This window comes from Coniosporium apollinis, assembly GCF_000281105.1.
Source record: "Coniosporium apollinis CBS 100218 chromosome Unknown supercont1.21, whole genome shotgun sequence".
Taxonomy (NCBI): domain Eukaryota; kingdom Fungi; phylum Ascomycota; class Dothideomycetes; genus Coniosporium; species Coniosporium apollinis.
Window position 1 is genome coordinate 328824 of NW_006913283.1, and position 24874 is coordinate 353697.

The window sequence follows — 24874 nt, forward strand, 5'->3', positions numbered from 1 at the left end:
TAGAAACGGGGAGTACTGGTGATGGGCGCTGGCAGAGCCGGATGGCACCAGTTACAGAGCGGTCAATTGCTCTTCATATAACTTTGCGATGTAAACGATGTTCAACCTTGAGGTGAAAGCGCAAATCTCTCCCACAGCTGCAAAACCTTGTGGTTGACTTTCCGATGCACCTACTCGGTCTCGGCCAATGACGTCGGCGAATTCATCGACAGCTTCTCGAACTCTCCTCCATCCCAACACCGCCGCATGAAATTTAAACCACCAATTCCTCTCCTTCGTGCACCGCGACGCCCCTTGATCCATTTCCTCGCACTCAAACCTCAACCTGCACCCCTCTCTCACCGTACCCACCGCCCCCCATCCCGCCCCACCGCCAAAATGTCCTGGATGGACTCCTGGTCGCGGCCCTCCAAGCACTCCGCCACCCCACCGCCTCTCTACCTCGTCCCCGGCAATGAAAACACGCCCTACTGCCACACGTGCGGCCGCATCATCAGCGACCGCAAATCCCACGCTAAGAACGCCGCTGCCACGCCCGCAAAATACTGCTCCTCGCGCTGTCGGAGCCACAAACCCGGTCCGACAGACCGCAAGATCGAGGAGGCGTTTGTGAGGCTGTTGAATGGGGAGGAGGATGTCACTGCCGCGCATCTGGCGTTAGGGGCGCCGCCGCCGAGCAGCGGGAAGCGGAGGGAGGAGAAGAGGAAGAAAGGGGAGAGGCGGATCGTGGTGCAATGCCAGGACGTGGAGACGCTGGTGTTTGGGTCGAGGGTTGATCCGGAGAAGACGTATGGGCGAAAGAAAAACAGAGCGAAGAGGGGGTTTGCGGATCCAGAGGAGTGGAGGAGCGTGGATATGGTTAGTGAGGAGGAGGGGTCTGTGGAAGGGGAAAAGATCCAGGGCTCTACGGACACGAACAAGAGTGTGGGTACTGCAAGTGAAGGGGAGAACGCTGGGGATAACGATGGTGCGGCAGGCACAGGGAGTGATGGGGAAGCTGCTGCGGGTGCGAGCAGTTCAGGGAGCTCGGTTGCAGGTGATGAAGAAGGCGGTGTTAGCTTGACCGGATCGAAACCAGAGAAGAAGAAGGGCGGCAGGGCGAAGATCAGACCGCCGCAGTATGAGGCAGAGGTCAACGGAAGTATCGGAGGAGAGATCAGCAAGGCGGAGCGACAGGAAGAATCGGCGGAAGCGATACAGAAGAGGCTCGAGGGTCAGCGTAAAGCGGAGGAGAGGGAGATGGTCAGGCGGGCTGCTAGGCGAGGTTGCGCCTTTGGCTTCGTTTTGGGGGGCCAGGACGGTAAAGACGCCGATGGCAAGAAGGGCGAGGAGCGCAGGAAGTGTGAGGCCATCATGAACGATCAGGCTGTGGAGGCCAGCTTTGCGAAGGGAGAGTGGGGTATCCGATGGCGTGAGTAAGAGAGGGATACTGGTCTCAATCTTGTGGACCATTCCCACCCAGAGCCCGAATACTTCCCAATCGGGATGCATAGGCATCGCTCTCCGGATCCTGGACTCAGCCTGCCCTGCCGCGATTGACTCTGCGCGAAAGAAGGCGGCTGAGCCTCGGTGGGTCGCTTCTAAGACAGCGCGTGTATGTCCAATCTAAGTCATGTGATACGGAAGAAGGCCTCTTTTGGGGCCGGCTGTATCCAGCTGGCACAGAGATCCAAACACGGGGCATATTCTAGGCGCCGGTGCTGGCCAGGGCTGTGCGTTGTGATGGCTTGTCTTGAATGTCGCCCTATAAAGCTTGGTATACCAGGCTTGATGTCATTTGCGGGACAGAAGCGCTGTTCGACGGATGACATTCTGAAAAGACTATTACTAGACATCTAGATACTTGGTTTTCCGCTGTAGCAGTCGGTGCATGCGCCGGATCTTGAGGGCCACATTTCCCCTGAACCGCCCTGGAGCATAGCACTTAGATTGCCCTTGAGCCTATGAATAGAATTTCCATGTCAGTCCATAGCTAGGTGGTACATGTCAATCTAGTTCGTGTCCCTCGCACTGCCCCAACCGATGTTACATGTCCCAGATTGGCTCTTGTTGTGAGACAAATCACGAGACGGTGGTTTCCTGTGTCTTCTCCTGTCACAGCACACGCCAATGGAAGAAGACGTGCATTCGGGTCCGGCGCTTGGCTTGGACAGGGGCTGGGCCAGATTGTGAGAACCCCACTATGAAGGGCGATGCCGCCTTACGGAGTACTCACCTCCAAGCTGTTATTCACACTCACCTGTCCAAGAGCACTTCCGCTTCTGAACCCTGAATTGATCATTGCGAGGGAGTCTTGCTATCTGCTACCCCCGGTGAAGCTTCAATCCTTCGGTGGTGTCCTTGGATAATCGATATACGCCGAGCGCGCAACCCGTTGGTGAAGTCCCCTGACCTTGGTAACATCCTACCCTTCCTTAAAACACCCTGGGTATTGATAGCAGTACAGCTGCCGCGGGCAACCTCGGAAGGGTGACTGTGGAGAAACACTCGTGACTGACCTTTACAAGTCCCCTAGTCTTGAGGCCTCAGGTACCGCGTGCGGACACCAACCCGCTACTCTGGATACAGAACACACCGCTGTCGCTCGCCTGTCGCTCGCCTGTCACCCTTCCCAAACTCTCGACTAGCCGCGTGTAGCCCATCTCCTCTTTACTGCCAAGCCGGCTGTCCGACGGACACGTGAACGCGAAGCCTGCGATTTTGCCGGTGGTGGATATACAGCTTAGCACCCATAGGAAGGTGTGTCGCGATACTACGCTGGAAGGCTTGCGACGAAATATTGGTAGTGGGCAGAGAGTGCGAGTAGCATACACGCGCGGTAGGTTGTGTTTCGCAGCCGATTCCTCAGCACCAGGATGGCGAAAGACATGTCAGGGTGGAACAGTTCGAAGAACAAGCTCAAGATTCCAAGTGTTGTGTTCTGGAGTAGTTGAAGATGAACCTGAGACAGCGCCGATCGAACCCCATGCCGCTTCTGCGGGCTGATTTGCGCATTCTCCGGGCTGCTTTTGGGCGTTCACCGGCCCCAAGCGCCGCTGTTCGCTTCTATTGTCATGCGTCAAAGACAATAACTGACAGCTGCAACAGAACCATTGTCTCGGCATCACTTCAAACTCTACGCATCCTTCAGTGTTCAAACCCATTTAGCTGCCCGGTTGCCGTTGCAACAGCTTCTTACGCCCTCGATTGAGGCACAGCATCGGTCGTAGAGCAACTCCGCAAGTCTCCTTGTTCGCAAACCGCCCAGCATGTCTCGCACAACCGGCCAGCAGCCGCCGCGGAAGATATCCTTCAATGTCTCCGAGCAGTACGATATCCAGGACGTAGTCGGCGAAGGCGCGTACGGTGTAGTGTGGTACGTTATCGCTTCGCCTGTGGTGACAAACAGTTCAAGGCGGACCTGAACACTGACCGTGCCTGTAGTTCTGCGCTGCACAAGCCTTCGGGCCAGAAAGTTGCAATCAAAAAGATCACTCCTTTCGATCACTCCATGTTCTGTCTGCGGACGCTCAGAGAGATGAAGCTTCTGCGATACTTCAATCATGAGAACATCATCTCGATCCTCGACATTCAGAAGCCCAGAAACTACGAAAGTTTCTCTGAGGTGTACCTCATACAAGTACGTCGAGAACTCATAGCTTCGCAAGATCGTTTATTGACTCCTGCAGGAACTCATGGAGACAGACATGCACCGCGTGATCAGGACACAAGAGCTTTCCGACGACCACTGCCAATACTTCATCTACCAGACCCTGCGCGCGCTGAAGGCAATGCACTCAGCAAACGTCCTGCATCGTGACCTCAAACCCTCGAACCTGCTGCTCAACGCCAACTGCGACCTGAAAGTTTGCGATTTCGGGCTGGCTCGGTCCGCCGCGTCGACCGAAGACAACTCAGGCTTCATGACCGAATACGTTGCGACAAGATGGTACCGCGCACCTGAGATCATGCTCACGTTCAAGGAGTACACCAAGGCTATCGATGTATGGAGCGTCGGGTGTATCCTGGCAGAGATGCTGAGTGGGAAACCTTTGTTTCCTGGCAAAGACTGTACGTCGCACAAATCTTCCAGCATGCGCGAACATCACTCACTGATACAATCCCAGACCATCACCAACTCACTCTCATCCTTGATGTCCTCGGAACTCCGACAATGGAGGACTACTACGGTATCAAATCCCGCCGCGCGCGAGAGTATATCCGCTCGCTGCCCTTCAAGAAGAAGATACCCTGGAAGGTCATGTTCCCCAAGACCTCAGACTTAGCGCTCGACCTGCTAGAGCGGCTTCTTGCTTTCAACCCTGTCAAGCGCATCACGGTTGAGGAGGCCCTCAAGCATCCTTACCTTGAGCCATACCACGATCCGGAGGACGAGCCGGTTGCGGAGCCGATTCCAGAGAGCTTCTTTGATTTCGATAAGAACAAGGATAACTTGACCAAGGAAGAATTGAAGTGTAAGTGCTTCATCAACCGTGTTGTGCAATTGTAATGAAAGGTCACGCGGCTAACGGGGATGTAGCACTGATTTATCAGGAGATTATGCGGTAACTTAGTCCACCGCATTCGAAGGTAACAACGATGATCTCGGAGCTATCTGCTGGGCTACAGATAAGTGAGCGGCTTGGTGGTTGGTTCTATTGGCATTTAGGATGACTTGTGGGATCGGATCAGACGCAGAATGTCGCGACAGTCGGCAAACTAAGTCTGGCTGACATGCACTCAACGGCTGCATCGTTCACGGTTTTTCTTTTCGGCATCAATTCACTTGTCTTACTTCGTGTGTCTTGACATTCTCAGGCGGCCAGCTGGGTGGTCGGAGTGACGACGAGAAAGCTGGCGAGAGGCCAGCGGGGATCGTAACCGATGTTTCTCTTCCTCGAAAACACGAATAGACCAGGACTTGGATTTGCGGCTTTGGCTCCCTGCTATGACCTAGAACTGCTCGGAAATTATTGTACTTCCTTCCCTTCCGCCATATTACAAATATCTCGTTCCGTATCTCACTCTCGGCACTCGCACGCTATCTTCGTCGTCAGATGCGCCAACCTGCTCTAACTGGATCCTCCCCGTGCCATCTCCCTCATCAGCAACGCGCAGCCGCCACATGGCTGTGCTTGCTGCAGCACAATGTCCCGACGAGGCTCCAGCCATGTGCTCTTTACCCAAGTCCGAGCCAAATGACATCCACTGCTCAATCGTGCCACGGATGACGAGGCGACGGGATGGGTACGATACGTAAAAAAGCAGCACGCCCCAAGCGATGATCAACCCAGAAGCCGCGAGCTGCCAACCAGGCCAGGTATTTCGCTCTACATTATCCTCGATCATCTCGCCAGTGTAAGAGGCTCGGTCACCTCTGCAAGGGTCGTAGGTATCAGACTCAGGTTCTCTCATGAGCCCGAGATCAACAAGCGCCGTCGGATCCAGTACTGCAGCCATATCAACGTGAAGATGAGATATCAAGAGGGCATATGCCAATTTGGAGTTTCTACGAAACAGATGGTTGGAAGTGCTGTAAGTAGCCTCTGTACTCCTCGGATCCATCGGAATGCCGCGGTCGAAAGCCATCTCAGCCGCGACCTGCTCGTACACATCCGGCCGGATGGGGAGCGGACAGTTGCCCTCAGAAGGGTAGAGGGTCCCATTGACAATGGAGGGACCAAGGCCCGCAGAAGAGAGGGATTTCCAGATTTCGATCGTGCAGTCGCCAGGAGCGACCCCATGCCAATGGCAAGCAAGTTCCGGGTTGTTGCGGGTACCGTTATCGCAGTTCACCAATAAGGGACCGCATGTACGATGGTTGGAAAGCTGGACTCCATAAGCCATGTCATCAGTTCTCTTCACAACTGGTGCTGATATACCCAGCACAAACGGCCCGTGAAGGTGTCCTCTAAAATGCGGGGACAGTTCCATGAAGTTGTGCCATCCATAGGTTGCTTGCCAGTCGTCAGATGTGTCAGGCTCATGACGCACCGTAATAAAGTTCTCTGCAGCGGTGATCAGACCGTACAGGCCGTCAACTCCCATGAGAGCGTTGAACTTCCCCAAGAATCCGTTTTGATCGCTGTGCCACCAAGGACCGCAACCAATGAGAGGAGTAGAGTAATTAACCCATTGCCTAGGGATGACTGAACGAACTTCCAGTGACCTCGTAGTAAAGGCTAATCGGTAGGTTATGCCAGCGCCTATATACAACAAAATAGAACCGGCGGCGAAAGCGGTCGTCCTCCACATGCGTAGACGCCAAAACAACCACCGTTTCGAGGGCATCTTCATCTCGAGCATGTCAGAGAGGTCTCGCTGACGAATTCCGGAGGCGATGAAGGTGCCGGCTTCGACTGAAGCGACCCGGAAGATCGCTCGGAGGCTGCATGTCCAGGCAATCGCTGTCACGATACCAAAGAGCACGAGAGGGAAAAACTCTGCCGGTCCATGAAGAGGTTCTATTCGTCCTCCGTACAATTCCTGACCGCGATCATAGTCTTTTTCGTTGAGAGTTAACGCTGCGGCATTCTAAATCCCCACAAAGCCAACGACAATGGCGATAGATCCTGCTGCGGCAGTCAAGGAATCTATCTGATCTTTTTGGCGCACGATTCTGCCGATATCTCGCGGGTCATGAGAGCCTTTATGGAACGTTAGTGACACATCCTGCCTGGCGGGTTCGATTCACTCACCTGAGCATGGTCTGCCGTGCACTTGCTGCTCTTCTTCATTCTTCCACGCAATCAGAAGGTTTCGCTTCGCAAGGGTGAGTTGAGGCATATGCTGTAGAGAGATGCGGTGAACGTCGTTCTCCAGAGCACCGGATGATGAGAGGCACACAGGATACCAGGCTGTATTGCCAGATATTGGGTTGTCTATTTTCGGATGTTTCGGAACTGCGGGGCCAGCATTTTGCCACAATTGATCTTTCATGGGCGCAGCTCGAAGGCTGTGCAATCCGCATTCGTCGTCATGCAGACTTGAAGCCGGCCACTGCCATAAGGATTTGCTTCGTGGTGGGACCATTTGACGGAAGACGACAACGTTGTGAGGTTGACGAAATTTGCTCGACTCCAACAGTACCATAAATTCCGAAATTCATCACGTTTACCACGACGTGTATCATGACCGATTCTATCACCAGCCAAGTCCCCAGCACGTTTATGAGCTCATGTACGCTGCCTCAACAACTTTCCGAGATTCCTTCAATCTGTGAAGCGAAGGAGTCTCGCGGAGGTTCTAAACTATTCAGCAGAACGCCATTTGAAGATGCCGGAAAACGGAACCATACTAGACTTTAAGAACGGATTAAAAGCGTGGTAGCGATACTCGATACTATCACTCTTGTGAAGGTAAAGATGTAGAAGTTGGTTACTCGGTAAGGTTCCTACTGTCGCTTGCAAAAAGTGCGGCCGTTTGGAAATGAACTTCATCCACCCCCCCCCCTCTAAGGCTCATCATTCTACAGAGCACGCGCAATGCTTTTACCTTAGTTAAATACTTTTAAATACCTTCCTTACGGCTGTATCTGTCTATATTAGTGTTTATCTAGGTATATTTTAAGGGATATGCGGTAGGAAAGCTTTAAGTATTATAAAAACCGCGCACGCGTCCGGGCTTTCGAAGAAAATTAAGTGCACCACGAAACTATATATTTTAGTAGATTATTAGCTATATAGCGCTGCTACTCTTCTTAGTTTTTAGCTATTAAATAGCTGAGGCTGTGCTGAATCTTTTAATAGTATTGAGTTATATCCTAAGCGTTAGATCGTTGTGTAAAACGTGGTTTTGGTCTTTAACAATCGAGGGGGGGGTGGATGAAGTTGTTTTCCAAACGGCCGCACTTTTTGCAAGCGACAGTAACGTCCATAGCACGTCATAGGTTTGCCCGTTATACTTCCAAATGGGCGATTTCAACGCGTCTCTAGAGAATCTACACAACACGCAACCAGCTTCTGCTGATTCCTCGACCGCCTTCCATGATTCGTGGTATGGGTATTTCTCTCCCACCGCACCAAGCCTGCATATTTCGTCGTACGAAAGCGCCCTACATCGGTCGCAGTAATCTGTGTCGGACTGCATCACCGTCTACGCTTCGGCATGACTCATGCTGTAACTACCCACAGGAAAGCTTTGTGGAGGTCTGTCTTAAGAATGGGAGAGTATGAGGGCCATTCCAGGCATCGAGTTTGCCAGGACGCCAAGGACAGCTTTGTCAGGTGACTTCATCTCTAACCCTCATTCGATCGAGCTGCCGTCAGCAAGACGTGAGTGCCTTACTCCAGGTTATCAGATGTACCTAGGTTCCTGAAACGTTTTATATACAGCCTTAGGGGTATCTCATGCGTTCCGTTCGTAGCGCATTACTCCTCGGATAACCAGCGATACGTAAAACAAACCAGATCCGCAAGCGCCGGCATTCCCACCACCGCTAGTGTGGAAAGAATTGAGAGAGTAAAAACTGTAGATAATCCGCCGAGCCAAGACGCCAGAAATCCCACCCTGTCATTTCACCCATTACTCCCGAGTTGTCAACGTCTTAGCGTCATCTTCTCATCATTGCATTATCAACCCAGACCACCCCTCTTAATCTCCCCGTTCCATCCAACCCCTCCTCCTATCCCTCGCCGTCCTCCGCTTCAGCGCCAACTGCGGCGTCCACACCCCGGAGAAGAGATCCTCACACTCATCCTCATCCTGACTATCAAACTCGACCTCCTCATCGGCCCCTCCTTTCCCTCTTCCACCCCCCACCGACCCCCCACCCACCCCCTCCTCCTCCCAACTAACCCCCCTACAAATCCTCCTCGTCTCCAGAATAAACTTCCCCACCTTATACCTCTGCCCCTCCTCCACAGCATCAACATACTTCCAGCCTACCACGCTCCCACAGACCGCACAGCTGATATCCGCCACGGTATGCGCGCCCGTGACGAGCTGTCTCGGGACGGCCTTGTGGACGTGCGTATTGACCAGGTTGCCCTGGTCGCGCTGGGCGATCGACGATGGCCGGATGCCGAGAGTGAGGAGCTGGGCGGTCGTGGGTGGGGAGACGAGATAGGCGCGGCCGTGGCGGCCCGTGAAGCCTTTGCTGATGATGCTGGAGGAGGGGGCCAGGTCGGTGAGGCAGCGGGCGCAGCGGAGGTGGGAGGTCGTGTCGGCGAGGTAGGAGGGGGCGGGCGGGCTGGAGGACGTCGATGATGTTGGCGACGTTGGTGAGGAGGAGAGGTCTGGGACGGTGGTCGAGGTGCTCGATCGGCGTCGGAAGGGCAGGGAGGGGAGGAGGTAGATTGGAAAGATGGCTGGAGGGCTGATGGAGGAGGGGAACGGCATGGTGACGGGGCTGTAGAGCTACGAGCGGAGGGGTGGAATGGTAACTGGAGGCGTCGCTCTACTGCGAGCAAGAAGTGGTGTTGAGAGGCGCGAGAGCTCCCGGTATAGACAACTCCGCCCTGGCGGAGGGCCGGCCTCCCGCTCGACGCGTTCGGCGCACAGTGGAATGGTGTGACACAGATGACAGCTGCCAGTGGTGATGTGAGACAAGGGAGAGCTGCGGGCGCGGAGAGGTATCGATAGGTGATAAGTAGCCGGCTGCAGCCGATAGGCGGATGGCGCGGATGAAGCCGATCACAACCGTCAAGCGGATGTCGCAGAGGCGTGCCCAGTAGTTGATAGCTAGCGGAAGGCCGTGCTGGAAGGAAGCTTCAATATGGCAGCAGAAGGAGAAGAGTCAGACGAGAGAGAGAGGCGCATAGATAGTGAGGCGGAGTTCGGTTGGAAGCTCCGGATATAACTAATCGTGACAAGACAGCTCGTCCATGAACGTCACGAGGCCTGCTACTCGTAACGGCCGCCAATCGGGGTGCTGTGGACGACACCTCTAGCGGCTCTATCACATGGGCAGCAGAACTTGAAGGACAACGAAAGAGGTATGTAGAACAACATGGAGCTGAAGTACTGTCTATGAGATGGCATGTCGTTTATCGTCTACTCTAGGTGTTACTTGGAGGCATGATGCTATCTACATGCCCCGTGCATCCCAAGGTGTGAGAGCCACAGAGCAACTGATGCTCCCACACAGGACTTTTGTGCAGAGCTCATAAGGATGTTTGCCAATCCTTTCCGCTTAAATGAATGGTAAACTCCCAAACGCCAGAGACGCTCAGAACAGCCCGTCTCGTGATCAATCAAACGTGATCTTCGTAGCCTGCTTCGTCTCGCCGACATCCTTATAGAACGCACCATAGGCGTCATGGCTCTTCTTCTTGACCGTCGTGCCGAACTTCAGCAGCTCCTCGGGTACCGGCTGGTTCGCCGCCTTCAGAACGTTGATCAACCTAGTCTCACCGTCAGCTCATGTCCTGGGGTCCGCCTCTAGGGACGGATAACTTACGAGCCTGACAGCCCCTTATCATGCTCCGTGAATAGCGTGATAGCCTTGCCTTCCTTCCCAGCTCTGCCAGTCCTACCAATCCGATGGACGTAGTCCTCTGCTGTGAGCGGGAATGTAACGTTGATGACCAGCATTACAGCCGGAATATCCAGGCCTCGTGCTGCGACATCGGTGGCAACCAGTATCGGCACCTTGCCCTGCTTGAAAGCTTCCAGGCTGGTGGTGCGCTGTGTTTGGCTGAGGTCACCGTGGATACCCGCAACTCTGAAGCCCTTGGACCGGATGAAGTTTTCGATCCGAGTAGCTTCCTTCTTGTAGAGGCAGAAGACTAGGATACGGTCGTCCTTATTCTTGCCGCTCTGATACTGCTTCAGAAGTTGCAGAAGCCTGTACTCCTTGTTGCGTGGATCCACGACCTCGACGGTCTGCGTGATGCGCGTATTGGCTCGCAGCTCGCCAGTAGGATTGTCCCCGATGGCAATCTTGACAGGCGAGGTCATGAAGGTTGCTGCAAGCTCACGGACAGACTGTGGCCAAGTAGCAGTAAACATGAGTGTTTGTCGCTTAGACGGCGTCTGGCCGATGATCTTGCGGATGTCTTCCTCAAAGCCCTTGTCGAGCATCCTGTCCGCCTCATCCAGGACCATGTATCCCACATTGCTGAGGTTCGCGGCACCCTCGTTGATCAAGTCGTTAAGCCTACCAGGAGTCGCAACCACAATGTTTGCAGTCTTCAATGCTTCCCGCTGGTCGTCCTTCGCTACGCCGCCGTACACGCATACAACTTTCAACCCCGCCGGCGTCGCCAGCTTGACTAGCTGCTCATATATCTGCATCGCAAGCTCTCGTGTCGGCGAGACCATTGCAGCTTTGACGCCCTTGCGCTGCTTCTGTGGGAGCGAGGTGATGTAGCGTATGCAAGGCACACCAAAAGCAAGAGTCTTCCCCGATCCGGTCTCTGCAACACCGATAACATCTCTCCCGGCGAGCAACGGAGGCCATGCCGCAGCTTGTATCGGGGTGGGAGAGGCAAAGGCCGCGAAAGGCGCTCGCTGCGCCTCGTCTGTGACTGGTAGGTAGGGGAAGGACGTGATGGGGCGGTACTTCGGCGACGAGCTGAGAGGGTCGGTTACGGTGATGAAGTTGGAGGCAAGGAAGGCGTCAATCTCGGATTGCGGCAGGGCACTTAGTTTGGGGTCCTCGGTGTAGCCGCTCAGGACTCCAGCGGGCGCGGGCGCGGGCGCGGGCTCCGGACTCGTCGCAGACGATTGTGCCTTCGAAGCCGCAGCAGATGTGTTGTAGGATGCAGCAGCGTCGGTGGCGGTAGTTTCGGAAGCTGGAGTATTCACTCCAGACTTCTTCTGCTCCTTCTTTAGGGCTTTTAGGCGGGCCTTCTCAGCTTTTCTAGCAGCCTTCGCCACGGCTTTTGCGTCCTCGCCCTCAGCCATTGTAGTTTCGCCATCGGTTTCTCGCGGCGTCTCTACGGCGGGAGCCAGTGCTTCCTGTGCTCCCTTCTTTGCGCGTTTTGCGGCTTTTCGTGCAGCCTTTGCCGCTTTGGCATCCTCTTCACTAGCAGTGTTCACTGGCGTAGAGACCTCGCTGGCTTCCTTGCTCTTGCTTTTGCGTTTTCTGGTCTTCTCTATACCAGCTGGGGCGGATTCATCGCTGGGCTGCTCTTTCCGGCTCTTCTTTCTGGGTAGGGCTTCATTGCTTGCAGTAGAATCGCCTTCAGCGGCCACGTCAATAAGTGTCCTTTTGCTCATGGCTGCGGTTCTGGTCGTGAGAATTTATGAAATTGGGATTCGCCGTTGCTCGTTGATCAATTCGGATTGCTCGAACTTTTTTCTGGCGCAAAGTCGGCTGTCGGTGTTTTCGCGGCCGCCATGCCGGGTTTCCAAGTTGAGGAACCCATGAGGTGTAGTTACGACTCCAGATATTATCACCATACCGTGCGATATATCAAGAGCTAATCCATGAGATTCAAACACCCGACAATGGAGGGGAATTCTGTCTGTCCACTCTGCAGAGAGTCCCGCCTTTCACAATTTGTGTCACGTGTGCATGTGATATGCGCTATTAAGCCAAATGTCACTTCATTGAACTCCACAGGACAGACCATACTACCCCAATGCCCTCGCTGTCGCTGAAGCCCACAAGGCCCCCGTTCTAGTGAGAGCCGCGCATCTCACGCATCCGTAACCTGCACCCACTCCAGCAAAAGCCTCGTACACCTCCAGCCCATCTCAACCCCTCGTGATCTCTCCATCGCCATTCATATCCAGTCCAAGAAGCACAGCTTCTCCAACAGGATCCATATCGCTCGGTGCAGTGGTGGCATGGTCAGAGTAAGGGCCCAGGGCGCTGTCTTTCCGGTCGTCGGCCGCCTTTTCGACCCTGTCGACAACGGCTGTTGCGATGTTTGACACGACAGACGCGACGCTCTTTGCGCCTTCCTTCACTGTCTCGACTATGAACTCGGTGGCGCGCTCGGCGGTGGGCATGAGACCATCCTGATGGAGTTTAGATGCTGTGTTTTGAGTGAGTTATAGGAAGGTGATACGGACCTCTTTGCTGCACAAGGGTTCTGCGGTAGGGGAGTCGACCTTGCTATCTGAGACTTCAACAGGCCTTGCTGGGTCTTCGCCGCCCTGCACACTCGGAGCTGCTGGGTTCATGCTCTCGTTGTCGCGGTTGGTTTGAAAGTCGGCCATTCTTGCTTCTTGTTGTGGGTTGCTTTTGCTCATTCGTTCGATGATTGTAGACCTCGAAATGAAAGTTTGGGAAGATTCGGTTTGAAGACTTTGGTTGTGAATGTTGATTGTTAGTGAAAGCGCACATGACTGCCTTCCACATTGAGCAGCTGCGCGGTCTGTTTCACAACAGCATCCCAGCGGCGAGGGAGCCCAGGACAAACAAGCAACACTACACCTAGGCACCCGACCTCGAGCGTGCCAAAATTCATTCGGAACGGAATTTCGCTCAGGTTTACAGGCGCCTGTAACAACAACACGACACTCATGTCTCATAAACGTGATACACACCGGATAAGCTGTTTACCGTTCATCTCCTCGTATTCCTCGCAACCATCTTCCTCCTCTTCTCAAACCTCTCCCCAATCTGCGCCCCACTCCCCCTCGGCCCATCCTCCACCGGCCTCTTCCTACTCCTCTCAAGCGCGCCGCCGGTTCCGCCCTTCCTCTGCGTCAACTTGTCTATCCGATCCAGCCCAGCCCCTAGACCCCGCCACTCCTCCCCGCCATACCCGCCTTCCCGTCCTCTATTCCCCTTCTTCGCCCTCTCCTTCTTGCTTTCTCTCGGCAAACGCACGAGATTGGTCTCCTCGTACGCGCGCCTCTCGGCGTCTTCGTCCCGCTCGCGCTGTGACTTGGTGCGGCGGCCGCCTGAGGTGATCGTGCTGCCTATGCTGGGCTCCGCAACGGGTGCCGTGGAGAGCTCGGTGGCGATGAACTCGTCCATCGTGGCGGACTTGGCTGGCTTGCGAGGCCCTCGTTCTTCGCGACCGCGAGTGGTGGGCATAGCGGTGGCAGTAATCCGTGGAGGGCGATATACGCCATCGTTGGCTGGGGTGGCAGCTGTGCGTTGCACCGCCGCGGCGGGTTTGGGACGCTGGAAGGCTGCGGGATTGGGGCGGTATGAGAGTTCGTCAATATCTGCTGCAGGCGCGTTGGCTGACTCGGCATCGTTGGCTTCCTCGTCTGACTCTTCGTCTGACTCGCCATGGGCGTCCGGTTTCAGTTCGCGTGCAGAGGGTTTAGCGACGCCGTTGCTAGGTTTGTGGGACGCTGAGCGGTCAGCGTCTTCGGCAGCTCGGACGACCTTGTCGATTTGATATTTTAGGCGGCCTTCGAGGGGCCGTACGCCTTTCTCGAGATAGAGTCGTAGCTGCACTAGCTTCTTAACCACCTCATCATCGAGGCTTTCGCCCGTTTCGGCGCTCCCTGTCGCTGCGCTGGAGGCATTTCTGATCTTCAAGAGGATGAGGAACACCAAGTTCTGGAGGTATGAGAGCAGCAGCTCGTTCTTGACGTCAAGTAGAGATATACCATCCTGCGGCGGGAGCGCTGCGGCGGATTCTGGCAGCGCGGTGGAAGCAGACTCGAGGGAGGAAGTTAGACTTGCGAGAAGCGTCGGCAATGAAGTATCCACGGCTGTAGCCATCGCGTTAATTGCAGGAAGCCCAGGTGTAAAGAGCTTAGGGAACTTGAGTTGCGGCAGAGATCAAAATTTCGGTTTGACGGTTAGCCCTATCGGGAGATTCCGATATCGATAGAGATCATCCTCAGGCATCAAAACATCTGTGACCAGGAACGGTATCAACCTGAAGCAATACATTTTATTCGCAGCTGATTACCTTCTCTAGTCTCCGACCATCAAGCAAGCAGATATCTGTAATTGCTAGACATAAAGTATCAGAAGAGGTTATATCGTCGGCCTGTACCGGATGTGTCCTCTAGTAAATTATCCGTCTCTTGAGAATTCATCCAATAGCTGTCTAGAGTTTATCACAACTGGAAGCTGGAGAAGCAGCCGTGTGCTCGCTTTGACATAAAGCTGTGCTGGAACCGTATGCCAGGCAAATGTGAATTTGGCGGTCAAGCCGCATTACCATCTATTATGCCCTTATAACGCCCGCCTGACAATGATCAAGAACCACATGGTCTAGTGATACAGCCCAGCTTGCTCCTTGCCCGATGCTGCTGCTGCAATTCTACACGCATCCCCTTTACACGATCGTCTCCAACTCCCTCGCATAGCCCAGCGTGTTCTCAATCACTTTGTCGCTCGTCACCAGGATGTCCTTCTCCGAGCCCATCAGATCCTGATTGTGCTGTGGGAAGTATATCCGGCCGTCCTTCGCTATCCAGTCGCGCTGCCTCGCGAACTGTACGACGGCACCTTCGCTGTCGAGGAAGAGCAGGTTCTTGCAGTTCGCGATGGGAACGCTCGAGTAGGCTCGCTCGGAGCAAGATGCGATTTCGGATCGGATAGTATTGATGAGGACCTGGAAGCGATGTATAGGTTAGCAAGCTGCCGTCTCCGAGACACTGGATCTCTTGGAAAGTGAAGCGGCGGCGGCAAACCCACCTCGGAGAAAACTCCAAACTCCTCGCTCGGCACCCTCTCACTCGTCGTCTCGCCCCACACCTTGTCGTACGCGCCCTCCATAAGCGCCTGCTCCAGCCGAATCGGATACTGGATAAACACGTCATCCTCCAAGCCCTTGCCTCCCCTTCCGTGCTCCCTCGCCTGCGCAGCCGCCACCTCCAGCGACTCCAGCAGCGTATGGAACCCTGCGTAGTCCCCCATACTCAACAACAGCAGCAAATATAGCCCCGTGATCTTGCTCGCGTTGCCGCCTTCCCGGGGTAGCACGTCCTCCGGGAGAGAGTAGAAGGGCTGCAGCTGCTGGAAGTAGCGCGTGAAGCTCTCCGGGTCTTTGAGGTGGATGGATGTCAGGGCGCCGAGCTCGAGGGCTTCGCGCGCGAGGCGGAGATGGGGTTGCGAGGTCTGGGGGGAGGGGATCAGGGCGTTGAGCTTTAAAAGGGCGATTTTGGCGCGTGAGAGGAGGGAGGTGGATTGTGTGTAGTTGTGGCTGCCGAGGGACTGGTGGAGTTGCTTGAGGAGGTTGCGGAGGTCTTGTTCGGCCATGTTGACGGGTGCTTGGTGGGGTATCGGAGTGGTGATGTGTGAAGATGGCAGAGATGGTGGTGTTCGCGGATGCGGTTGCTCTGGTTGAAGCTTGTCGGCGAAGCTGCCAGAGCTGCGAGACGGGCTTGGCGCAGCTGTCATGGCGGACCGCTCGTTCTTCCGCAAGAGCAAGCTCGACATCAGCTTTGCAACATTTCTTGACATCCGCAACCGCCTACCGGCAGATAAGGGCTTCGTTTTCATGTTCACCAGAGTGAAGTCAATGGGGTGATCACATCTGGCCTACTGTAGGCACACCTTTATTGCGTCTAAGCCGAAGCACAAACTATGATCAGCGGACTCCAGTCTCGTGTCACGCTCTAGACATTCAGGCTCTGACTATAGAGCTTCAGCCGCAAAGCGTTGCAGTCATGTCGGGGCTCCCAACGCGTCCTATTAAAGAGATGTCACTCGCTGAACTGATGGCTTGGGGCGCTTGGCCAGCGGGGCATAACTCATACACCCTCCTCTGGTCAAGGCGAGCCCATGAGTATCTCATTCTTAGAAGCTATAAGTAAACGCGGCTGTTAACGTCATCATGAAGACAAGTGTAACTCTCGGGACCATCGAACCTTCCATAGTGTATTTGTTTCTCTGCGATACCCACTTCGAGCATCTTCCTGCCTGTCGTATAGATATAACAAAAAGTACAGCATGTCAGAAGCAAGGTATATACCAACGATTCTGGTTCGGCTGAATTTTGCTGTATTTTCATTGTCGTCTACCACGCCCAAACCTCCCCTTTGCTTTCGAGTTCTTATTCTTGATCTTCAGCTTCCGGAAGTTAGCATGCGCTTGCGCGCTTATCTTCTTTGCTGTCTTCTTCAGCAGACCATCCTTCGCTCCCGCGTCCGGCACCGCTGGTTTTGACGCCAGTTCTGGCGCTTTCTTTGATTGTGTTTTCCGTCTTTTAGAAGCGTGGGAGATAGTGCTATAGTCTGATCCGTCGTCGTTTTTTGAATGCTCATTGTCGAAATCTCCGGCCGGATCGTCGCTCGTTGCAGGCTTCAGAGAAGGCGGTGCTTGAGTGCCTGGCACCGCATCCTCTGCCTCGCTCTCGCTGTCGTTGGCAGACGCACCCTGCGGCGCCTTCGGTTTTACGCGAACAGGGCGCACTGTTTCCCGAAATTAGCAACACATCAACTTCCGAAGAAACCCATCTTGTGACTTACTGATAACCCTCTTCGTCTGCCTCTTCAGCCCCTTCTTCTTCCACACCTTCCTCGGGTTCCCATCGCGATCCAAACTTCCCAGATCCCCTCCCTCCTCCTCGCCCAACTCATGATCAGATTCCACAAACCCATCCGGACCCAGCCCCACAGCCTGGCTATCCTGCACCAGCATCTCCGCGTTCCTACTCTTCTTCGGCGGTGGCATTGAGCCCGCTGCTTCCTCCTCTTCCATCTCCCGCATGAGCTCGAGTTCCCTGTCTAGCTCGTCTTCCTGCGCCTGCTTCATCTCCCTGATCATCCCGCTTAAGCTCCGCCCAAATGTCCGCTTCTTCCAGGGCGCGAAGGCTGGACGCCGAGGGCTCAACGTCGCTTCTTGTCCACCGTCCTCCTCAATGACTGCTGACAGCAGCGCGTGTGAATCTCGCCGCAGGAAATGCGGCGTGGCTAGCAACCGCTCGCTCATCGGCGTGGCGACCCCATCATCTCCACGTTTCCGCTTCGTCGGCGTCGCGAAGGTGTCGAGCAGGAAGCGCTTGCCTTCTGACAGCGGCGTGCGACTCAGCTTAGTCGAGGGCGTGTCCACGTCGCTCGGTGCTGCGCGCTTTTTACTAGGCGTCTGTGCGGGGAAGTTCCCGTCGATGCCTCCCAGCACTGTCCGCTGGGCCTTGCTAGGTGTTTCGGCGGAGGAGGGCAGCATGTCGAACAGCCCGATTACGATGCCGTCTTTCTGGGGCGTGGGGCCGATCATTGTGCGGACGGCGACGGGGGTGAAGTCGAGTTTGGAGACAGAGGAAGGCGCGGCTAGAGTGGCGTTGCCCGTGGGATTGCCTATTTTCTTCGGTGTTGCGGCTGGTATACTGCGGCGCTTGGAGGGTGTTTGTGAAGCTTCTTCGACGAGCTTTGGTTTCCGGGCTGGTCTCCAGGGTTCGGCGTCTGGGATTTTGCCGGAGAGAATGTCGCGTAATCGGTTGTATTCCTTGTATTTCGATGCTGCAATCCCTTATATCAGTATCGCACAAGTATACCGAGTCGTCTGGTATACCTGTGGCGGCATTGGCCTTGATGTCTTCGCGGCCGGCTTTGCGACCGCTGTTGGCGGCGGAGAACTGCTTCTCCCATACTTTAAGCTCTTGCCGAAGCACCGTGCATCTTTCGTCGACTTCGGGATTCTCAATCGCCATTTCGTCGTTATACTCTGTGGATAAATGCAAAGCGGGCGAGAGAGCTGTCGCGTGGGGTTTTGGTGATGCGCGACTGATCGCGGCAGACGCGCCGCGGTTGTGGCTGAATCGTTCAAGAACCCGGCGCGCGTAAAGTGCAGCTCACGTCATCGTAGCTGGTCAACTCAACTCAACTCAGATGGAAAGCTCAAGCCATTGAATTCTGGTCTTCTAGCGACGGTTGATTGAAAGCGAAGTCACAAATCGAACGGTCTGCCTTGTAGTCATCTGCAAAGACCAGCATAGTGAAATCCACCCGCAAGCTCCTCTGTCCGCTCCTGAAACATCAGAAAGCCACCCATTCAACAGGCTACCGTCGCCCAGAGCCCCCCCCAGCTCCTTCGTTTTAGCACTCGAAGCGAATTGATGTGCGCAAGAACAGTTCCGTTGAAATGAATGTACGGCCATCCCGTTACGCAAAGCCAAAGACCCCGCCCGCCTCATTAAATTTTGTCTGATACTCGCGCAGATCAGCCCAGTGCCTGAGTTCGCTTTCCTCATCATCGAGTTGATGTTCTTGGACGCCATTGGCAGGGCTCACCCGCTCAAGGCTGACAAGAATCTCGAGGAAGCGAGCGAGGTACTGCTGTGCTTGATGGGCGACCACGCCCTTTCGTATCTTTGGGCCGTCATCCAGGAGTGTCGAGGCTATCGATCTGATTTTTTGTGTCTGTAAAAAGTCTTAGCAGCGGCACGTCACCATGTAGTTGCAGGAGGCACCTACCAAGCTGTCCGCATTTGGCTCCATGTTGATCTGGCTAATGCTTCCCAGCACCACCAGTAAGTCTTTAACGATGCTCTCCCTCTCAGCGCCCATCTCTTGGTCCGTAAGGTCGTAACCTGGCGTCGACGGCTGCCCCATCATCGCATCCAAGCCAGCCGCCGCGATGCCGGGCGAAGTAGAAGCCGACCCAGTCCCCTTCATCCGAATGTGTACTTCAGCAAGATTCCAGTACTTTTCCACGATGTGTGACCGCGTAGCCAGATGGCTAACGTAGACGTTCGCCTTTTGAATTTCAAACTGGACTCTTCTCCGTTCTTCTAGCGAGGCCTCGGGATCTGCGTCAAAACTGCCAATAAGCGCCGGATCATGGTATTGCATGTTTGGATAGTAGGATTGACCTTGCTGTCCGCCGTACTGATCGGCTGGCGGCCACATGCCCAGCTCAGGTGGAACCCGATCTAGTGCTCGCTTGCAGGCTTTGAGAGACCCGACAATGACGTGCTTCTGTCGTTCCCAGTCGAAGCAGTGATCGATCCCGTAAGCAATCTCCATAGTCACTAGCGGTTCGTAGGACAAATATATTTGGACGTTGAGGTTGAAGCCGGTAATAAGCGACACCACGCCTGGCGGCTGCTGCTCGATGTGCGCCGGATATATGTAGATGTCATCGACCTCAAGCGGCAGTGGTGGATGCGGCTCGGAAGGTGTCGAGGGCAGTATCACGAGTTCGCCATATGTTGCCCCTAGCTGCTGCATCGATCTGTACAAAATCCTGTTAGCCTCAGATTTACTCTGTGTTCAACATCTCAGCTAAGGACTTACTTCATGCCCACGAACACTGTCCAAAAGAGCCTCCTGCACATCTCTTGTGTGATGAAGTCGACGGAACCTGGTCGCGATCCGTCAAGGCCGGGAAGGACTGGGGCCACTCCGAACGGCTCATGGTTGCTGTGGTGGTGCAACCCCAGACTCCTTATGATTGTCAAGCACTCTCCAAAGTAAAGACGACATTGACGCCACCGAAATGTGTACGCGCCTGTCAATCCAAGGAAGTAGCTAGTAGCCGCATCGTACACGTTGAGGTCGTCCTTCTCCAGATACCCTGACCCTCGAGCCGCGACGCAGACTTGCTGGCACCTGTTGACCAGGCTCATGTGGTTCGGGAAGAGGTTCTCTTTCCCTCGAGCCTTCAAGTGTTGCCGCGGTTTTCGAGGGAAGGAGGCGACGAGTATGCCAATCATTGAGGACAGCAACGCCAGGAAAGGCCGGTTGGTGTAGTCTTCCCGCTTTCGATATGCTTCTCGAAATGAGGGCTCGTGTGGGAACGGACATAACGGGTGGATGTACGTAAAATAGTCGTTGACCAGCAAGTCGATCACGTCCAAGGAGCATATTGACTCAGCGGATAGAGTGGGATGTGAGGACAGCGATGCGAGCGCATGGGCGGCATTCGTCGGTGAAGATGGCGTTGAGAGCCCTGACGCGGTGGGAGATTCCAGGCGCCGTTTCTTGATAGCTTCAGCGTGTCGGTTTGGTGGACCTCGTCGCCGGCTTGGTCGCTCGAAAGTGCATGGTATGTCTAGGGCTGCGCAGGCGCGACATGGTGGGCCGGATTCATCGCACTGCGAGTAGAACGCGTCAGGATCTTGTCGTACAGAATTGCGGTGATGCGGATGCGAACTCTTATGTCGCGTCTCCAAAGCGACGCGAAGGTTGGTCTGTATCTGAGCTTACCTTCACCTTGCGTATGCTACATGAGTCGCACGCCTTCCGTAGCCTGTTTCCTTTTGCTTGTCCATCGGGGCCAGCTTGAGATGTGGCGCGCGGCTCGCCGTTATTGACATTGTTCGCATGGTTCGGGTCGAGCAGACTTGGCTCGACCTTCGGATAGATGGGCTGCGCGTTGACAGACTGGTTGTAATGCTGTAGCTGCTCCTGGACCTGCTGGCTGGTTTCTGCAAGCTGCGCAGCAGAGACGGCTGGATACAGTGGCGGGTAATGCTGCTGGTCCGGCAATGGCGGCGGCGGATACTGCGACATTGGAGAGTTCATCCAGGCGGTCCGGGAGAACGCCGGCGGGCTATCACGCTGCATCGTCAGTAGAGCGCGGGGTGCGGCCGAGGAGGTTGATGTTCGGGGAAACTTGGGGTCATACTGGGCTGCGGTAAGTGGGCAAGGTAATATTAGACTCGGTGAACGAGTGGGCAGCGCGGGATGCAGTGGTGAAGAGGGTGGAACGCTAAGCTGATGGCGGAGAGGATTGCGCTTCAGCCCTGCCGCTGAGACTGAGACTGAGACTGAGATGCGGAGTGCCCAGGTGAACGGCGACGCCCGCGGGCTTCAGCGGAACGGACCTGGTGAAGGCTTGCAAGCGATTCGCGGGCTGTTTGATGGCTGCTGCACCTGCCTTGCGCCGTTTCACTCGGCCCGAATGGGGGCAGTTTGTGGTTGGGGAGTGCCTGTGGTGATGAGGGCGGGCGGGATCAAGTTCGCGGCACACCTGACGCGACGCCACGGTCCAGGCAATGCACCGTCACGATCGAGGGATTGCCACCATGTACTCTAGGATGTTGCAGAACAACACGCGCCAAACTCTGGCTGCTCGTGTCCCCATCTACGGTAGGGACCGCTGCCAAGGGGACACTGAGTGATCTACTGCCACCCTACAACCAAAAGAACTCCCTCTGGGCACTGTTGGACACCCGTTGCCAACCTGGAGGCTTAGAATTGGAAGCAGCAGTGAGGTGAAGAAGATGCTGGGCTTCTCAAATGAGTGAAGATGACTACCGTAAGCCAAGATCCTCAGCCACGCACCACGCCGTTTCAATCGTAATGCCCTGTGAAAACAAGCCTAAGCCCTCCAGACGCTAAGCGCAGCAATCCCACGGAAAGCTTCGCACTGTCTGGAACCCGCAGTTAGTAATCAGACATCACTATCGTCGCTGGCAGGTGAGTCCCTTGTCGGTGGCCTTGAGCTCCTACTCAGCGAGAAATCCAACACCTCACTCCGCGGCTCCACGTAGCGCCTCAAGCACCACCCGATCTGGATTGCACAGACTGTCTCGTTTCTTAGCGGGTCCACTTGTTTGCCTCTGACGAAGATGACCTGATTCTTGCTGTCTTCGCGGTCGTAGACTTTGTCTGAGGAGCCGAAGGCGATAACAGCAAGCTTCGGACGTCCCTTGAAGATGAACTGCGCCAGGCCAGCGAGAAGCTGCTCGTAGATCTTTCGGGGTAGGAGAGAAGTAGAGGGCAGGTTGTTTGGCCAAGTCGTAATATGGAGCGTCACAAGGTCTGGAAGATCATTCAAGCACTCCTGGATCATTCATTAGCTAAGAACTGGGATCATTCATGTGCGAGGGCGCCACTGCTCCTCAAGAGTACCTATATTGAGAAAGGGAAGGCTTACCACCCAATGCTTGAAGGAATCCGTAGTATCCCGTACAAGGCTAGTTGCCGGAAAGCCGACAGACAGCTGCTCCAGCTGCGAGCACTTGCAGATGTCCTGAAATGGGGTGTGCTCGTACACATGTTCTTCTTCATCGCTTGGACGCGAGTTCCGGTATGTATGAACCGTGAGCTGGTTAAGCGTCCGGGAGTGCCTTGTAATGCCTGCGGAAGCTGGAAGACTCCTCACACCCTGTATGTCGATGGTGAGTATCTCGATGCCGGTAACAAGGCATAAGAAGCCGTCCAGGGCGTTCAGTGCGTCCTCCTCGGCGTTGTCTTCGTGCTTGAATTCCAGGACTCTGAGCTTCTGTGGTAGCTTCGTGCTCTTGCTCAGCTCTGCGAGGAGAGCATCGGCTCCCGAACAGGAAAAGATACGGAGCTCTTGCACCGTGCCGAAGTCGATGAATTTGCAGTACGTTTCCGCCGCATATCGCAGGTGGATCTTTTGTAGAGTAACGTCTGTAAGCGCCAGCGGCGTGCATTTTGCGAAGGGTGACATATGGCCGAAGATGGAAGTCGTAATGAGCCCCGGCCCGGTGCTCGAATCGTTCAGTTCCCGGCTCGTAATTTGCTCTTCGCCGTCGTCAAAGAGTGCATGCAGAATCAGTCGCTCAACTTTGGGGGCTCTCTTCATGATGGCACCGCAGTAGTTCAGGACGCGAGTCCTGTTCGGATAAAGGCCCACCTTGGTGATCTTGGAGAACATCGTATCGAAGTTGGGAAGCTTCTCCAGCTCTGGAAGAACGTCGCGGTCTGTCAATATACCCTCGGCCCACTGCAGCCGCTTCTGCTTCTTGAAGAGCAGAAGCAGGTTGTCAGTTGAGAACTCGGTCCACGGATACCAGCTCATGTCTTCCAAAATGTTCTCTGGAAGAAGCTCGAGAATCATCCGGATGGCAAAGTTTGCCTGCTGCTGTCTAGCCTGGTGAACCTGAATGCAACAGCTGTCCATGTCGGACTGGTACAGATCCAGCTTGCGTATGAGCGGTAAGCCGATGTTGCGCGGGTTCAGAAAAGCACTGAGCTCCGAAATCATAGAGCTGCCGACATCGAGAACAACGCAGTTGTAGAGAAAGCGAACGGCGATCTCATGCAGCTGTTTGCACGTGAGGCAAACTCTGACGAGATCCGTGGGGCGAGCGATATGCTCGACTATGAGGGTCTTGATGTCTACGGAGAGGTCCGAGAACTGCTTGGGCGTTTTCTTCGCGAACTCCACAACGTCTGCTCTTGCAAGACACGGGGTTGAGGGCAGATAAGGCATCGCGTGGACTACGAAGCAGACGTCGGGTGGGTAAGTTGTAAGTAGGACGCGATTACACGATCCTAGTAGTCTCTACACGAGGACTCTCCGCAGTACCCCAGGTGAGGAGATAGAATTGGAGGGGTAGCTTGCGATAGACCTGAGAGCAGTGATGGTGGAAATTCTAGTGATAGATGGCGAGGGGAGGTGAGCAGAAGTACGGCCGGAGTTTATGTTTCAGCCTCGCGGTGGCCTGTAACGATGGCAAAGAATCGATGGAGAGCGGAGGTAGAGAACAGCGAGCAGCTGGCGAGTGAGAGGGACAGATACGGTAAAGACCTTGCCTTTCTTTCATGGCCAGGCAGCGGCAACTGAAGCTTTCAGCGTTATCGCTCGCACAAACTCCGTGGCTGCCTAGGTAAGGAAGATGACTGAGCCTCATTCACAAAGTAAGCTCCATTCGTCGAGGAGATGGCGCCAAGATGGGACTTCCGCGCCTGACGCCCAACAGTCCGCGCGCATCTCCTGGACGGGGGATTCAACTTTGCCATATGAGGGTGGCTGCAGCTTCGATCATTGGCGCCTCGGCTTGCACGAGCATCAGACTGCCTAACCGGTAGGGTTCGTTCAACAGTGCGGAGAGCTTAGGTACTTCGCCGGTCAGCTCGGGCGCTGCTGGAAATACAAACATCACGGGCATCGACGTTATGTAAGGCGAGGCTGAAGCCCAGCAGTTTTGGGAAGGCAGAATTTCGGGACCCAACTTTGAAGTGTGGCCGTCCTTCAGAGGCAGCTCAACGGCTGATCAGTACTCGGGAACATGGTGGGTTTGAAGATGCCACGGCAGTTCGAGAACACTCATAGCATAACCAGGCGTAAGATACTACTCTGAGTTGTATCCTGCAAACAACACTAGCGAACTGACCCTACTACATGGTGGAAATCCCAAAACCAGACGCCCGTGGCGATATGCTCGTA

General features: G+C 54.9%; 9 protein-coding genes across 9 annotated transcripts; 2 read left to right on the forward strand and 7 right to left on the reverse strand.

Moving 5' to 3' along the window:
* Positions 1–378: 378 nt before the first annotated feature.
* Positions 379–1419, forward strand: W97_04770 (uncharacterized protein; the record flags this gene model as incomplete). The annotated part of the gene is made up of 1 exon (XM_007782659.1): positions 379–1419. The coding sequence occupies one exon, from the start codon at positions 379–381 to the stop codon at positions 1417–1419; it is 1041 nt and encodes a 346-aa protein (XP_007780849.1).
* Positions 1420–3248: 1829 nt separating this feature from the next.
* Positions 3249–4489, forward strand: W97_04771 (CMGC/MAPK protein kinase; the record flags this gene model as incomplete). The annotated part of the gene is made up of 4 exons (XM_007782660.1): positions 3249–3355; positions 3424–3619; positions 3669–4050; positions 4107–4489. The coding sequence occupies 4 exons, from the start codon at positions 3249–3251 to the stop codon at positions 4487–4489; spliced, it is 1068 nt and encodes a 355-aa protein (XP_007780850.1).
* Positions 4490–8571: 4082 nt separating this feature from the next.
* W97_04772 (uncharacterized protein) lies at positions 8572–9318 on the reverse strand (the record flags this gene model as incomplete). The annotated part of the gene is made up of 1 exon (XM_007782661.1): positions 8572–9318. The coding sequence occupies one exon, from the start codon at positions 9316–9318 to the stop codon at positions 8572–8574; it is 747 nt and encodes a 248-aa protein (XP_007780851.1).
* An 850-nt stretch (positions 9319–10168) lies between these two features.
* Positions 10169–12141, reverse strand: W97_04773 (uncharacterized protein; the record flags this gene model as incomplete). The annotated part of the gene is made up of 2 exons (XM_007782662.1): positions 10169–10322; positions 10379–12141. The coding sequence occupies 2 exons, from the start codon at positions 12139–12141 to the stop codon at positions 10169–10171; spliced, it is 1917 nt and encodes a 638-aa protein (XP_007780852.1).
* Positions 12142–12621: 480 nt separating this feature from the next.
* W97_04774 (uncharacterized protein) lies at positions 12622–13089 on the reverse strand (the record flags this gene model as incomplete). Its single annotated transcript, XM_007782663.1, has 2 exons — positions 12622–12888; positions 12943–13089. The coding sequence occupies 2 exons, from the start codon at positions 13087–13089 to the stop codon at positions 12622–12624; spliced, it is 414 nt and encodes a 137-aa protein (XP_007780853.1).
* Positions 13090–13438: 349 nt separating this feature from the next.
* On the reverse strand, positions 13439–14557 carry W97_04775 (uncharacterized protein; the record flags this gene model as incomplete). Its single annotated transcript, XM_007782664.1, has 1 exon — positions 13439–14557. One exon carries the CDS (start codon positions 14555–14557, stop codon positions 13439–13441), a length of 1119 nt encoding a protein of 372 aa, XP_007780854.1.
* Positions 14558–15122: 565 nt separating this feature from the next.
* Positions 15123–16048, reverse strand: W97_04776 (uncharacterized protein; the record flags this gene model as incomplete). The annotated part of the gene is made up of 2 exons (XM_007782665.1): positions 15123–15401; positions 15485–16048. The coding sequence occupies 2 exons, from the start codon at positions 16046–16048 to the stop codon at positions 15123–15125; spliced, it is 843 nt and encodes a 280-aa protein (XP_007780855.1).
* A 750-nt stretch (positions 16049–16798) lies between these two features.
* W97_04777 (uncharacterized protein) lies at positions 16799–18440 on the reverse strand (the record flags this gene model as incomplete). The annotated part of the gene is made up of 3 exons (XM_007782666.1): positions 16799–17202; positions 17260–18249; positions 18302–18440. The coding sequence occupies 3 exons, from the start codon at positions 18438–18440 to the stop codon at positions 16799–16801; spliced, it is 1533 nt and encodes a 510-aa protein (XP_007780856.1).
* A 451-nt stretch (positions 18441–18891) lies between these two features.
* Positions 18892–23917, reverse strand: W97_04778 (uncharacterized protein; the record flags this gene model as incomplete). The annotated part of the gene is made up of 6 exons (XM_007782667.1): positions 18892–19149; positions 19204–19963; positions 20026–20825; positions 20938–21357; positions 22262–22519; positions 22613–23917. 6 exons carry the CDS (start codon positions 23915–23917, stop codon positions 18892–18894), a joined length of 3801 nt encoding a protein of 1266 aa, XP_007780857.1.
* Between the last annotated feature and the right edge of the window lie 957 nt (positions 23918–24874).